At 44.7% G+C, this 16,997-nt stretch overlaps 1 protein-coding gene across 4 annotated transcripts in view; it reads left to right on the forward strand.

Moving 5' to 3' along the window:
* LOC110507626 (schwannomin-interacting protein 1) overlaps positions 1-16,997 on the forward strand; it is a 355,356-nt gene that overhangs the window by 298,985 nt on the left and 39,374 nt on the right. For all 4 annotated transcript variants that reach the window (XM_036965812.1, XM_021587733.2, XM_036965813.1 and 1 more), the window contains one exon: positions 1,545-2,375. In XM_036965812.1, coding sequence (XP_036821707.1) covers positions 1,545-2,375 — 831 coding nt within the window. The remainder of the gene's footprint in view (positions 1-1,544; positions 2,376-16,997) is intronic.

Consider the following 16,997-nt stretch of genomic DNA (forward strand, 5'->3'; position numbering starts at 1 on the left):
AAGTGTTACTGGTGTTTGTCTATGTTGGTGGTTGCATTGATTGTTTTTAAATGTCAGGGTTTGCAAATTCTATTCAAATGTATGACACTCATTTAATCAACACCTTATGAATCCCATTCTTTGGTGTATTTCAAAACTGACTGGCCACAAGAAAACAAAATCCTCTCGATGGACAATAATCATCATCAATCAATAACTCTTAGTGTGTTGGATGTGCAACAATGTGTTTTTCTGGTTTTGACTCTGAATAAGTTCCTGTTGCTTGTTTTTCATTAACTTTTTAATGTGATGCCAGGCACTATGTTAATGCACCCCATGAAATAAGAGGTGAAAACACTCAAAGAGGTTCAGGTCACGCTGAGATTTGTGGAGGCCCATAAACAAGGCGGGCATTTTCATTAAGTTGGTAATCAATCAGACAGTGATTGCTCTGGCACTGGACAACAACAGCAACACACACTGGGGCCTCACACTGCAGACAGTCAAGGTCAGACAGCCACCCTGGACTCATCTGTTTAAGTCACTCACAGCCACTGCAATGTATACTATATATAGAGCCATGGCACAATGTCAGCCAGTGTCATTCACCTTTGGACTATTGGAGAAAGAGATTGGTAATACTCACACTGACCAATAATGTTGGGATGACTTTGCCAAAGACACAGATAGGAAATACATTGTGGCAGCATCTTTGAGAAGATGTGTGTAATGTGTGATGATAGGATAAATCACTGCTCTCTCTCTCTCTCTGGTTCAAGTCCCTCTAACAGCAGGTCTCTCTCTCTCTCTGGTTCAAGTCCCTCTAACAGCAGGTCTCTCTCTCTCTCTCGCTCTCTCTCTGGTTCAAGTCCCTCTAACAGCAGGTCTCTCTCTCTCTCTCTCTCTCTCTCTCTGGTTCAAGTCCCTCTAACAGCAGGTCTCTCTCTCTCTCTCTGGTTCAAGTCCCTCTAACAGCAGGTCTCTCTCTCGCTCTCTCTCTCTCTCTCTCTCTCTCTCTCGCTCTCTCTCTCTCGCTCTCTCTCTCTCTCTCTCTGGTTCAAGTCCCTCTAACAGCAGGTCTCTCGCTCTCTCTCTCGCTCTCTCGCTCTCTCGCTCTCTCTCTCTCGCTCTCTCGCTCTCTCGCTCTCTCTCTCTCTCAGCTGTCACAATGCAGACCTCAGATATGAATAAACAGAAGAAGTAGCGAGTGAGTCTGGTAGGAGAGGTTGTCTCAGGGAGGAGAGGAGAGAGTGCGTCAGAGAGGGACTGAAACCGTGCCAAGGAAATGAATGTAGAGGAAGGAAATTCTACCAGGAAGTGTTTTGTGGTTGTTGGTCTCAAACCACAACAGTAATCTCTGTGTGCACACTTCCCTAAATTCTCTGTTTGTGTGTCTTTCTCTTCCTCTCCCCCCTCCCTTTCTCTCTTTCAACCTCTATCTTTCTCTCACTATTATAATTTATCTTTCCAACTCTCATTCTTTCTTACTTCTATTTTGATATACTTTTCTCCATTCCTTCTCTCTCCCGCCTTTCTCTCCATCCCTCTTTCTCCCTCTGTTGCAGGACTACCGGGAGGATGGTATGGACTTGGGGAGCGACGCCTCCAGTCGCTCCAGCTCCGAGTCCAACTCCAACAAGGTGACACCCTGTTCTCCCTCCTTAGACCTGGCATGCCTGGAGGACTACAAGTCCTCCCCATCCCTGGAACTGGCAACCCTAGATGACTACAAATCCTCCCCATCTTTGGAACTGGCAACCTTAGAAGAGGACTACAAATCCTCTCCCTCCCTGGATCTGGCAACCCTGGAGGATGAGGACTATGAGGAGGATGAGGACTACCAGGAGTATAAGAAAAAGGTGATTGAGGAGTGGAAGAGCGAGTACGGGGACGACTACAGCTCCCAGCATCCCCATGGCCAGGAGGAGGGTGGAGTTGTGGGGGGGATAGGGGCACCTGGCGGAGGCTACAGGAAGCCAGTGAACAGCCGCAGCCTGGCCGAGGAGTTCCAGGATGTGAAGCCTCCACCTCTTCCTGCTCACAGTGGACACACAGCCACCTTCGCTGCTGCCGTGCCTGAGGAACTGAAACAGAATGGCAACCTGATCCTGCCCCACTCCCCTACCAGGCCCCTACCCAGGGGCACGGGGGCCACCAAACCCAGCCACAGGCGCTCCAGCCGGGGAAGAGGTGGCATTGGAGGAGGGGGTGGTGGAGGAGGGGGAATAGGAGGACGGATGGGGGGATACAGAGAGGAGGAGATTGTGGAGGAAGAGTCCCTGCCCACCATGGACTGGGCAGCTCTGGAGAGACACCTGGCGGGGCTGCAGAGCAGAGAGCAGGAGAATCAGAACCTCAATCACAACCACAGCCTGGGAAAGACCGCCTACACCTCAGTGAGTAGAGTCTTTACGTGTGTGTGTGTGTGTGTGTGTGTGTGTGTGTGTGTGTGTGTGTGCAAGCGTGTGTGTGTGTCCGTGTGTGTGATTTCTGTGACTTGTTTAGTGTTGGATGGTGTAAGATGAAGCATGAAAGCATGTCAGTTGTGAGGATGTCAGTCATGGTGGGACAAATCAAGCCAGATATTGTATGAAGTGGTGCGTGAAAATCCCTCAGACATGGAAAGAGGTTGTGGGTCACTGGACCTGTGCTATTGTTGTTTTCACGGATAATAAAAGCTGGTATTTATACGAGCAATAATTGCAACAGCACAATATATCTCCAGACTCCAGGTTCTAAAGGACTCCAACCCTGCTGTGTGTGGGGGGGTTGTTGAACATGTTCACTGTCATGTTTTCCTGCTTTCTCTGTGATCCCTGAGGATTTTGTCATGTGGTAATCCAACAGTTATCTGTGTCAGGTGAACTTGGGGAATGTTATGTGCGTGCGGGAATGCTGGGATAAGGAGAGATTAGTGGGGTAATGCGGCACTAAGCTATGTGCTGCAGACTGGAGTCCTGACTCCTGACTCCTTCTCAGCTTCCAGTCTGCTGCTGGAGGAGCATGGAGAAACACTGCCGGGCTGGGCAACTCCAGTCTGAGAGGGACCAGCACTAACACAGCTAAATTGAAGACCCTGATTAGTTGATACGCTTAATCAGGTGTGTTAGATCTGGGCTGGAGCAAAATAAAACCCTGAAGCCCCTGTTGTCCTTCCCTGGTCTACGGCCTGTGAGTATGAGGATGTGGCAGGAAACAAGACATGCCTATTTGGTGGATCATTTGTTTTGGTGATTTTGTGTTTCGCCCAGCAGAGGGTGCTGTTGCAGTGTCTTGTGGATCACCGCTGCAGGATTTCAGATCCACAGGCTCCATTCTGGTCTGGCACTGATGACAGGCTGCATATTGGAGTTATTTTTTACATGACGCCAACCAGGCATATAGAAGGTTCCTTCGGATGAATGTTTTATGGTTGATTGTCAGCTTGTGGGTAGGTGTGAAGAGGGCTGGAGCAATGTGGTTATATAGTATGCTGGAATTCATGTCAAATCTGACCCACACACTGTTTGTTGCCTATTGAGGTCAGCACTTTTGAGTTACTCTTGTTTAATTTGTGTGTGTTTGAGTTTGTCTATTTGTCTGTTGCGTGTGTGTGTGCGTGTGCGTGTGTGTGTGTGTGTGTGTGTGTGGTGTGTGTGTGGTCTGAGAGCCGGAGAGCACTGGGAGAGAGAGAGAAGAGAGCACTCTTCTTTGGCATCCTAACGCCCAGCCCTCTCCTCTCAGTCCTAACAGACAATAGCTGCTGTCTTTGTGTGACCGTCCTGGAGGCCTCTTTATCTCCCTAAGGCATGTCTGGAATGAGGGAGGGAGAGGGGGAGTACAGAGAGGAAGAAAGGGTAAGAGATGGTATCTCCAGTACCATGCTGTATCTACAGTATGGGTAATCCGCTTGCATCAATATTCATTACCTGGTCAGCTCATGGTATTGTCGAGGCCTTCTATGGGAGAAGTCTGCCTCCCTCCACCTAACTCTCTCTCTCTCTCTTTGGGATAAGAGTCCGAGCAGGGGTAAGAATGCCATAGTATTTTGAGGATTGTAGTGGATGTCAGTGGTGATTTTAGCATGTAAATCTTGGCGGGGCAAAGTCAACCAATTTGTTTAGATGCATGCCAGCAAAGCCACTACACATCCATCATTTATTAATTTATTAGACCTATGTGGTCTAAAAAGGATGGAAAATACAATCACGAGGATCCACTTTCATAGACAATATACTGCTCTAGAAAGAGACCAGAGTTCCTGACTTGGAGTTCAGAGTTGGATGACCGTTCAAAATGTACAGTATACACACACACACACACACACACACACACACACACACACACACACACACACACACACACACACTTGGTTTGCATAAGGTTTAGTAACACAGGGCATACTGATAACACCTACAGTTTCTAGACCTTCTCCCTAGACTTAGTATAGTAGGCCTTGGAATTGTGATGTCTCTGCGTAGAATAGGAATAGGAAATAGCTGTGTAATCCTGACTGAGCTCAGTGGAGAGATATCAGAGCGGAGACAAGGGTTGGACTAAAACAAGCTCATTTCCTGTTTGAATTTCAACATCCGGAGCACTTCTGCCATTTCCCAACATGGGAATGTCATTTGGATACACAGATCCAGGATACTGTGAGAGGAGGAAGACAGCATGTCTTTATTAGAGGGAATGTCTGGTGGCAAGGGGATGGGAGAGGGCTGCCAACATGTTGTTACATTTTTTGACATCAACTCAGACGAACCACCAGCCAGACGGAGGGGGGAGAGGGGTGGGGGAGGCCAGCATGGATGTTTTTGGGGTCCTCTGTGGTTTTACACCTCAGAAGATCCTCCGAAAGAGCTGGGCTTTTAGGAGGACTGGAGGTAAGGGTGTACACATTGTTCATGCAGATAGACAATATGCATTTTGATGTGTGTTATCTACAGTTTGCCAAAACTACATATGCCAGCTCATTGTAATGAACCTCAGCTACGATAGTAAGACCAGACCCTGGGCCAGTCACACACACACCGGTCTCTTAGGTGTGTCCTCTTCCTGCTAGCCGGTCTGACATTGTCATGGCAACCATCTCCACAGTGTTTCGCCGGCTGGCTGGGAGAGGAAGTGTTGATTAATGGGACTGGCTGTGTGGAGCTGTGTGCTGCTACTGTATGACCACCGATCAGTCTGCCAGCCTGCCTGCTGCCCGTACACCACAGAGCCAGTCGGTCTGTTTCTGTGTGACTCTATACTATTGGAACTATGAACCACTGTGTTTAGTTTACGGGAGACCAGGGGTAGGGTTTCCACTCTCTAACATCTCCCTCTGGATCTTGGTTAGAAATAATTTGCGGTGAGGATGTCGAGGGGTGAGGTGGCCTTTATATTATGAAGGCTTAACGGGGTCTGGGGCCCCTACCCATCCGCTCCCCCCAAACCAAAACAACAACGCTATCCTTCATAACCAGGGCCGAGGTGAAAGATTCAGAGAAGGCCTGTGTGCTTCAGAGGCTGTGAAATCATTTACCTCATACTTTCATACACACGTCTATATTTAACACTACATTTACATTTGTAAAGGCCTATAGGAAACTCATGTCTGAGAAAAGATATACATTTATTCAGACCCACACACAGATCCAGTCGTACCCTGTGGGTAGACGGTGTGCTCAGTAGTGAAGCTATGTTGTGACATGCAGCACCCCTCCCATCACTCACATACCAATGGAGGAGCAGAGCGATAGGGAGGGAGGAGCTCAGCCTGAAGCTATATAAATATATACACACACATACCCTACCGGTCAAACGTTTTAGAATACCTACTGATTCAAGGGTTTTTCTTTATTTTGACTGTTTTCTACATTGTAGAATAATAGTGACGACATCAACACTATGAAATAACAGATATGGAATCATGTAGTAACCAAAAAAAGTGTTAAACAAAACAAAAATATTTATATTTGAGATTCTTTAAAAAGCCACCCTTTGCCTGGATAACATGTCTTCACTATTATCCTACAATGAAGAAATATCCAAAATAACAAAAAACCCTTGAATGAGTAGGTGTTCTAAAACTTTGGACCGGGAGTGTACACCATATATGCAAGTCTGCACGCACACACATGTAATGTATTCTGTGCAACATGGCTCAGCGTGTGTTCTAACTTCAGTTTTGTGTGACACACACATACACACAATCATACTTGTACATATTTCCCAATGAATGTGCCTTTGAGCTAAATCCCTCAGCATGTATTGCAAGTATCAGCACGAGGCTAGCACATAGATAACAACACTCAGCGACTGTTCAACATGCGAACACGCGTTTCTGTCGGTCTGCGTCTCTGCACGTGCAGCAACATGTCTCACAGGACTCACATCCATATCAGATCAGCACACACCAAGGACATGAATATGCACACGCATTTGTACCAATACATCCAGTTGAGTGTTAGAAATAAAATGCACATTGACTTGACAACACACCGCACACACCTACCCACATGCACGGATACACACGTTTCTGGCAGGGCAGGCAGCGTGAGTGTGTTTCCCTATCAGGTTTTAGCTCAGGATCAGAGGAGAGATAATAAAAAACACACACCAGCATTTACCATTGACCCTGTTAGATCAGCTGCCTGTGGCTGACTAAAGCAATGGAAAGACAACATTACAGGGACATTTTCTTCAAGCTGTCGCTATCGACCAGCATGCAGGAGAAACACAGCCTGAATCAACAGAGGAAGTGTGGAACAAGCTGTCCTAGATAAGCTCACAAGGCTGAGGAAACCGAAGTATGTGACAGAGATAGTGTGTTGAAGCAAGGGAAGAGATAGCTTGTTGAAGTATGTGACAGAGATAGCGTGTTGAAGTATGTGACAGAGATGGCGTGTTGAAGTATGTGACAGAGATAGGGTGTTGAAGTATGTGACAGAGATAGCGTGTTGAAGTATGTGACAGAGATGGCGTGTTGAAGTATGTGACAGAGATAGGGTGTTGAAGTATGACAGAGATAGCGTGTTGAAGTATGTGACAGATAGCGTGTTGAAGTATGTGACAGAGATAGCGTGTTGAAGTATGTGACAGAGATGGCGTGTTGAAGTATGTGACAGAGATAGCGTGTTGAAGTATGTGACAGAGATAGCGTGTTGAAGTATGTGACAGATAGCGTGTTGAAGTATGTGACAGAGATAGCGTGTTGAAGTATGTGACAGAGATAGCGTGTTGAAGTATGTGACAGAGATAGCGTGTTGAAGCAAGGGAAGAGGTAGCAGTGGAGAATAGATTATTAGAAGGGAGAGAGACTTGAAGGGCTTGCCTTCTCGCCATCTTTTTGTCCCTCTCTGTCTCTTCCTATCTCTCTCTCTCTCTGCTTGGAAACTGTGATTATGTGGTAGTTGTTTTGTGTCTGAACCCTGCCCTGAGCACTCCAGTACTAACCACCTCCCTCAGACTGAAGTCAGCCCTGTGCCACGTTGAGAGAGAGAAAGAGAGAGAGAGAGAGAGACACGGGGGGAGAAGATTGTAGGGTAAGAAGTTTCTAGTGCAAGCAGTCATAGAGGATATATACAGTGCCTTGCAAAAGTATTCGGCCCCCTTGAACTTTGCGACCTTTTGCCACATTTCAGGCTTCAAACATAAAGATATAAAACTGTATTTTTTTGTGAAGAATCAACAACAAGTGGGACACAATCATGAAGTGGAACGACATTTATTGGATATTTCAAACTTTTTTAACAAATCAAAAACTGAAAAATTGGGCGTGCAAAATTATTCAGCCCCTTTACTTTCAGTGCAGCAAACTTTCTCCAGAAGTTCAGTGAGGATCTCTGAATGATCCAATGTTGACCTAAATGACTAATGATGATAAATACAATCCACCTGTGTGTAATCAAGTCTCCGTATAAATGCACCTGCACTGTGATAGTCTCAGAGGTCCGTTAAAAGCGCAGAGAGCATCATGAAGAACAAGGAACCCACCAGGCAGGTTCCAGATACTGTTGTGAAGAAGTTTAAAGCCGGATTTGGATACAAAAAGATTTCCCAAGCTTTAAACATCCCAAGGAGCACTGTGCAAGCGATAATATTGAAATGGAAGGAGTATCAGACCACTGCAAATCTACCAAGACCTGGCCGTCCCTCTAAACTTTCAGCTCATACAAGGAGAAGACTGATCAGAGATGCAGCCAAGAGGCCCATGATCACTCTGGATGAACTGCAGAGATCTACAGCTGAGGTGGGAGACTCTGTCCATAGGACAACAATCAGTTGTATATTGCACAAATCTGGCCTTTATGGAAGAGTGGCAAGAAGAAAGCCATTTCTTAAAGATATCCATAAAAAGTGTTGTTTAAAGTTTGCCACAAGCCACCTGGGAGACACACCAAACATGTGGAAGAAGGTGCTCTGGTCAGATGAAACCAAAATTGAACTTTTTGGCAACAATGCAAAACGGTATGTTTGGCGTAAAAGCAACACAGCTCATCACCCTGAACACACCATCCCCACTGTCAAACATGGTGGTGGCAGCATCATGGTTTGGGCCTGATTTTCTTCAGCAGGGACAGGGAAGATGGTTAAAATTGATGGAAAGATGGATGGAGCCAAATACAGGACCATTCTGGAAGAAAACCTAATGGAGTCTGCAAAAGACCTGAGACTGGGACGGAGATTTGTCTTCCAACAAGACAATGATCCAAAACATAAAGCAAAATCTACAATGGAATGGTTCAAAAATAAACATATCCAGGTGTTAGAATGGCCAAGTCAAAGTCCAGACCTGAATCCAATCGAGAATCTGTGGAAAGAACTGAAAACTGCTGTTCACAAATGCTCTCCATCCAACCTCACTGAGCTCGAGCTGTTTTGCAAGGAGGAATGGGAAAACATTTCAGTCTCTCGATGTGCAAAACTGATAGAGACATACCCCAAGCGACTTACAGCTGTAATCGCAGCAAAAGGTAGCGCTACAAAGTATTAACTTAAGGGGGCTGAATAATTTTGCTCGCCCAATTCTTCAGTTTTTGATTTGTTAAAAAAGTTAGAAATATCCAATAAATGTTGTTCCACTTCATGATTGTGTCCCACTTGTTGTTGATTCTTCACAAAAAAATACAGTTTTATATCTTTGTTTGAAGCCTGAAATGTGGCAAAAGGTCGCAAAGTTCAAGGGGGCCGAATACTTTCGCAAGGCACTGTATAATCACAAGCAGTCATAGAGAATATATATAATCACAAGCAGTCATAGAGGATATATATAATCACAAGCAGTCATAGAGGATATATATAATCACAAGCAGTCATAGAGGATATATATAATCACAAGCAGTCATAGAGAATATATATAATCACAAGCAGTCATAGAGGATATATATAATCACAAGCAGTCATAGAGGATATATAGAACCACAAGCAGTCATAGAGGATATATATAATCACAAGCAGTCATAGAGGATATATAGAACCACAAGCAGTCAGAGGATATATATAATCACAAGCAGTCATAGAGGATATATAGAACCACAAGCAGTCATAGAGGATATATAGAACCACAAGCAGTCATAGAGGATATATATAATCACAAGCAGTCATAGAGGATATATAGAACCACAAGCAGTCATAGAGGATATATATAATCACAAGCAGTCATAGAGGATATATAGAACCACAAGCAGTCATAGAGGATATATATAATCACAAGCAGTCATAGAGGATATATATAATCACAAGCAGTCATAGAGGATATATAGAACCACAAGCAGTCATAGAGGATATATATAATCACAAGCAGTCAGAGGATATATATAATCACAAGCAGTCATAGAGGATATATAGAACCACAAGCAGTCATAGAGGATATATAGAACCACAAGCAGTCATAGAGGATATATATAATCACAAGCAGTCATAGAGGATATTTTTAATCACAAGCAGTCATAGAGGATATATATAATCACAAGCAGTCAGAGGATATATATAATCACAAGCAGTCAGAGGATATATAGAACCACAAGCAGTCATAGAGGATATATATAATCACAAGCAGTCAGAGGATATATATAATCACAAGCAGTCATAGAGGATATTTTTAATCACAAGCAGTCATAGAGGATATATAGAACCACAAGCAGTCATAGAGGATATATATAATCACAAGCAGTCATAGAGGATATATAGAACCACAAGCAGTCATAGAGGATATATATAATCACAAGCAGTCATAGAGGATATATAGAACCACAAGCAGTCATAGAGGATATATAGAACCACAAGCAGTCATAGAGGATATATAGAACCACAAGCAGTCATAGAGGATATATATATAATCACAAGCAGTCATAGAGGATATATAGAACCACAAGCAGTCATAGAGGATATATATAATCACAAGCAGTCATAGAGGATATATAGAACCACAAGCAGTCATAGAGGATATATATAATCACAAGCAGTCATAGAGGATATATAGAACCACAAGCAGTCATAGAGGATATAAAGAAACACAAGCAGTCATAGAGGATATATATATAATCACAAGCAGTCATAGAGGATATATAGAACCACAAGCAGTCATAGAGGATATATATAATCACAAGCAGTCATAGAGGATATATAGAACCACAAGCAGTCATAGAGGATATATATAATCACAAGCAGTCATAGAGGATATATTTAATCACAAGCAGTCATAGAGGATATATATATAATCACAAGCAGTCAGAGGATATACATAATCACAAGCAGTCAGAGGATATATAGAACCACAAGCAGTCATAGAGGATATATATAATCACAAGCAGTTATAGAGGATATATATAATCACAAGCAGTCATAGAGGATATATAGAACCACAAGCAGTCATAGAGGATATATATAACCACAAGCAAAACACTGGGGAATGATGATAGTGTAGGAGGAAAGATGGAGAGGGGGAAAAAAGACAGAATGGAAGTTGGAGGAAGACTGGGAAGAGTGATAGTGATGAGAGGGTTAAACTGATAGAGAGAGAGAGAGATGAAGTGGTATAGGGAGATAGGGCAGCAGAGTGTGGATAGGCTGGGACCAGAGGGAGGGTGGGAAGGAGGGATAGTTCCAGACCAGGGGAGGACTAGGGGGGGTTAGGGGTGGGCAGGGCCATGACCAGGTGCTGGGGTTCCGGTGACTGGTTCAGCCCCCAAGCGTCTGTGACTCTACCTAACCCGCCTGTGTGTGTCAGTACCCGCTCCAGCACGCCCGGCCTCCTACACAGCTCTCACACACACGCGCTGTGAGCAGACAGTACTGTCCAGGCTTTAAAGTCGGACCATTTTCTCTCTCTCCTGCTGTCGCTCTACAGATGTTTATCTTACTGCTTCAAGGTTCTGCTTCTTCTCTACTTTTCCTCTGAGAGATCACCAGCAGCCGGGAAGATAGTTTTTTTTATTAGTGGAGGAGTTTGCAGCTCAACCTTGGATTCCACACAGCAAGTTGGGCAGTACACTCAGGTAAACACAGTAAACAGTACACTCAGGTAAACACAGTACACAGTACACACAGTACACTCAGGTAAACATGGTACACAGTACACTCAGGTAAACACAGTACACAGTACACTCAGGTAAAGGAACATGTCCACCTCTCATATCAGAGGTGGTCAACTTAGTATGTATATTCTTTAAAACCTCTATTTAACTAGGCAAGTCAGATTAGAACACATTCTTATGTACAATGACGGTCTACCACAATGTAAAAGGCCTATAAACTTTGTACTTTGGGTTATAACTTGTTCTTTAGATATTTGTGTACAAGAATATGGATTTTTCCATACAGTTTCTTTGTAAAGGACTGCAGGTATTTCTCTCTCATAGACCCACTTCAGGGGATGATACAGCCCATCGTTCCATAGTACATACCCAGAGTGAACGGAAAGCCTGTGTGTTTCACCATCGACCCAGCACAGAGAACGACCTCGTGCCTTTCAGTAGCCAGAGGGGTGTCTTTTTTTCTCCAGGACTGTCTGCTATGTGGCGTCTAACAAAGGGCAGGTGTGTTCTGGTCTGGGGCGGAGGAGAGGAGAGGGGGATGATCCCAGCCATGATGTGGTATTACTAGCTGGGACTCGGACTGTTGTCTCTCTCTGTCTTACTCAGAAGCCACCCCTGTCTTCCCATCATACCTGCCTGCACTATATTACGACTGCATTACTACCGTGTGATGTTTCCATCTGAGAGGCTTTGACCTGACTAAGATGCAGTTTGAACCAATACGTTGTGACAACACCACAAGGTTGTAACTCTGCGGTGATATAGTCAGTCTGTCCCCTCTTCTCTGTTCCGTCTGCCTGACAGTCATGACTTTGCAGTGGATACAATCAGAGGTTTGTTCTGTTCAGCGAGGGGTCTGATTTAGCTGTTGGCCTGGAGCAGTGTTGTCTTGTGGTGGAGGAAATGTGCTTGAGGACTAAAGCACCTGGCAGCTACAAGGCAGACTTAGACTGTGTCCCAATGACTTGGTTTGTCTGGTGCTAATGGCGTTGACTCTCGAGTGTGGTCAGCTCTGTGTGTGGTCAAAGAGTGTTGGAGTCAGTGGGTGGGGAACTGTGCTGTGGTCCAGCTGTTCTAACATGACCATGTGTCTGACATCACAGCCACACATCTGGACCTGAAATTTACATACAAACTTTCACTGATACAATAAATGTCGTTCCACCTTCCACTTCAAATTTCAGTCTCTCGTTGTGCAAAACTGATAGAGACATACCCCAAGCGACTTACAGCTGACTTACAGCTGTAATCGCAGCAAAAGGTGGCGCTACAAAGTATTAACTTAAGGGGGCTGAATAATTTTGCACGCCCAATTTTTCAGTTTTTGATTTGTTAAAAAAGTTTGAAATATCCAATAAATGTCGTACAGTTTTATATCTTTATGTTTGAAGCCTGAAATGTGGCAAAAGGTCGCAAAGTTCAAGGGGGCCGAATACTTTCGCAAGGCACTGTATAGTATAACCCCCTTCACATACACCGCAGAGAGAGGGAGAGAATGCTGTACACACACACACACCCATACAAACACACACCCATACAAACACACACACAAACACACACACATACACACACACACAAATAGAACAACACATGGAAACAAAAAAGTTGCAGGAAAGTTTCCGAGTCATCAGGTTTGGGTCTGGTGTAAGCGGCTAGACAGGACTGGCACAGGAAACAATCACACCTGCTGTCAATAGATTTAAAAGTGCAGTGCTATCAGTGGCGGTCCCGATGACCCCATCTATTAATGACATACACTCATACAGCTTGACTGGTCTTCCCTTCCTTCTACATTCAATCTATCTCCCGGGGCATCAGTTCAGTGTACACCACATAGCCTAGCTAGATGAATGGTTATATCACCTGGATAAGCAGTTAGACCCACGTCTAGGCCACCTTTAGAGATGAGTCTAGCTGTGTAACCAGATGTCTGTGACCATACATACAGCGTAGGGTTGAAGGTCAGGGTAGAGCAGGACAATCCCTACACCTGACCCTGAGAGGAATGGTATGTCCTCTCCTGTGTGGGTGATGGTGTGATGTCATCAAGGCGAGCCAGCTGCAGTGTGGAGGCCCGGTCGGTGTGGAGGGAGATTGAAACACTGGAGACATGGGGAGTGTGGGTAGAGATGGGCGGACAGCAATGACTGTGCTGGAAAAGGATAGCCCAGAGCTACACATTCCATCAGCGTCTCTCAGCGTGCGCATACACACACACACTCACACCCTTCCTCTGATTTAGTCACTGTGAGTCACTGAGCTCCTAGAGAGAGTAGGGAGGTGTGGAGCTGTTCACTTATAAGTCTAAATGTAGATATACAGTACAAACTAGCAGCATAACCAACAGAGAAATGCCTACCTTTTTACTAACCACTCACCTACCCTTGACCCAATGTATTGTAACTAGACCACCCTACTGTATGCTCTCCCTCCAGCCAAATACCCGTTACCCCGGCCCCCACTTTTTCTCCAGTTCCACCCTAGACTCTTAGAACAGAAGGTGCTATCTAGAACCAGTAAGGGTTATTTGGCTGTAGAACACTTTTGGTTCAAGGTAGAACCCTCTGTGAAACGGGTAGAACCCTTTCACAGAGGGTTCTACATGGAGAGGGTTCTACGTGGATCCCAAAGCAGTTCACCCTGGAACCAGAAAGGGTTCTACCTGAAACCAAAAAGGGTTATCCTATGGGGGCATTTTCCACCTGGTTCTCTGCCCTCCCTGTCTCCCCCTTTCTCCCAGTCCTGTTCCCGGCTAATTGTCTTTTTCCTCAAACTGTCAGGGTACATTACAGCCCACTGTTCTCAGAACAAGCAGAATACAGCAGGAGACCAGTTTCTCTGCCTCTCCCGCCTCCCTCTCTCTCCCTAAGAAAATGTGGGCTGGGAGGATGAAAGGGTGGAGGGGCTGTGAGTGGCAGAGCATAGTGCAGAGGAAATGGGGATTTATGTTGCCATTAAGAGCTGATTTACAGCTTCTGCACAGTCACTGCAAACCAAACGAGAGAGAGAGAGAGAGAGAGAGAGAGAGAGAGAGAGAGTAGAGAGAGAGAGAGAGAGAGAGTACTGTTTTACAGCTTCTGCACAGTCACTGCAAACCAAACGAGAGAGAGTAGAGAGAGAGAGAGAGAGAGAGAGAGAGAGAGAGAGAGAGAGACAGAGACAGAGACAGAGACAGAGACAGAGAGAGTACTGTTTTACAGCTTGAAAGAGAGGGGGAGGTACCATAGATCAACATCACAAAATATGAAAGAGAGAAAGAGCAAGGCCCTATAGCTCTATAGCATGGAAATGAAAGTGAAAAGCAGAGGGAGAGAATAGCAGCATGGTTTTAGTTGAAAGAGGGAGTTGAAACAGCCATCCATCACCTTGCTGTCAGTGGGTATTACGCTAGAACAAAGGGCAGAGTCAGGCACAGTGGTTTGTGTGTGTTTGTTCTCTCTCTCTGCCCCCCCCCCCCCCCCCCCCCCCCCCATCTCAATTCAATTCAATTTAAGGCCTTTATTGGCATGGGAATCATACGTTAACATAGCCAAAGCAAGTGAAGTAGATCATATACAAAACTGAAATAAACAATAAAAATGAACAGTAAACATTACACTCACAGAAGTTCCAAAATAATAAAGACATTACAAATGTCATATTATGTATATATGCAGTGTTGTAACGATGTACAAATGGTTAAAGTACACAAGGGAAAATAAATAAGCATAAATATGGGTTGTATTTACAATTGTGTTTGTTCTTCACTGGTTGACCTTTTCTTCTGGCAACAGGTACACTGTTATTTCACCCAGTAGATATGGGAGTTTAGCAAAATCGGGTTTGTTTTCTGTGTAATCTGAGGGAAATATGTGTCTCTAATATGGCCATACATTGCGCAGGAGGTTAGGAAGTGCAGTTCAGTTTCCACCTAATTTTGTGGGCAGTGTGCACATAGCCTGTCTTCTCTTGAGAACCAGGTCTGCCTACGGCGGCCTTTCTCAATGGCAAGGCTATACTCATTGAGTCTGTACATAGTCAAAGCTTTCCTTAAGTTTGGGTCAGTCATAGTCTCTCTCTCTCTCTCTTTCCCTCCCTCCTCTATGAGCAGCCATGGGTGGATCGCTGTGGTGCTGGTGAATTGGTTGGGTTGTCTGTGTTAGATTACAGAGTGCATTGTGTGTGTGTGTGTGTGTGTGTGTGTGTTGCTGAGCTGAGGTGGACTGAGAACCAGGCACTAGGCAGGGGCTCCCAACTGGGTCTGTTTATACCAGGCTAAAAATAAAAGTCCTGTTCAGAGCAGACACACACAGACTCTATCCCTGCCAGAATTCCTTGCTAGAGCAGGGCAACTCTTTAAAGAGACGGTGTTCTTTTTTTACACACAAACTCAGGAGATGTTTTCTATCCCTGTCTTTCTGTACATCTCTCTCTCTCTCAACAAGATCTCTTGGTTTCCCTTTGAAATTTGATGCATAATGGATGAACGTCTATTTTTTACGCATTTATTCTGCGTGGCTACAGGGTTAATTTTGCATGGTTACAGGGTTAATTCTGCATGGTTACAGGGTTAATTCTGCATGGTTACAGGGTTAATTCTGCATGGTTACAGGGTTAATTCTGCATGGTTACAGGGTTAATTCTGCATGGTTACAGGGTTAATTCTGCGTGGTTACAGGGTTAATTCTGCGTGGTTACGGGGTTAATTCTGCATGGCTACAGGGTTAATTCTGCATGGCTACAGGGTTAATTCTGCATGGTTACAGGGTTAATTCTGCATGGTTACAGGGTTAATTCTGCATGGTTACAGGGTTAATTCTGCATGGTTACAGGGTTAATTCTGCATGGTTACAGGGTTAATTCTGCGTGGTTACAGGGTTAATTCTGCGTGGTTACAGGGTTAATTCTGCGTGGTTACAGGGTTAATTCTGCGTGGTTACGGGGTTAATTCTGCATGGCTACAGGGTTAATTCTGCATGGCTACAGGGTTAATTCTGCATGGTTACAGGGTTAATTCTGCATGGTTACAGGGTTAATTCTGCATGGTTACAGGGTTAATTCTGCATGGTTACAGGGTTAATTCTGCATGGTTACAGGGTTAATTCTGCGTGGTTACAGGGTTAATTCTGCGTGGTTACAGGGTTAATTCTGCATGGTTACAGGGTTAATTCTGCATGGCTACAGGGTTCATTTTGCATGGTTACAGGGTTAATTCTGCATGGTTACAAGGTTAATTCTGCGTGGTTACAGGGTTAATTCTGCGTGGTTAGAGGGTTAATTCTGCATGGCTACAGGGTTAATTCTGCATGGCTACAGGGTTAATTCTGCATGGTTACAGGGTTAATTCTGCGTGGTTACAGGGTTAATTCTGCATGGTTACAGGGTTAATTCTGCATGGCTACAGGGTTAATTCTGCATGGTTACAGGGTTAATTCTGCGTGGTTACAGGGTTAATTCTGCATGGTTACAGGGTTAATTCTGCATGGTTACAGGGTTAATTCTGCATGGCTACAGGGTTAATTCTGCATGGTTACA

This window comes from Oncorhynchus mykiss, chromosome 27, assembly GCF_013265735.2.
Source record: "Oncorhynchus mykiss isolate Arlee chromosome 27, USDA_OmykA_1.1, whole genome shotgun sequence".
In the NCBI taxonomy this organism is placed as follows: Eukaryota; Metazoa; Chordata; class Actinopteri; order Salmoniformes; family Salmonidae; genus Oncorhynchus; species Oncorhynchus mykiss.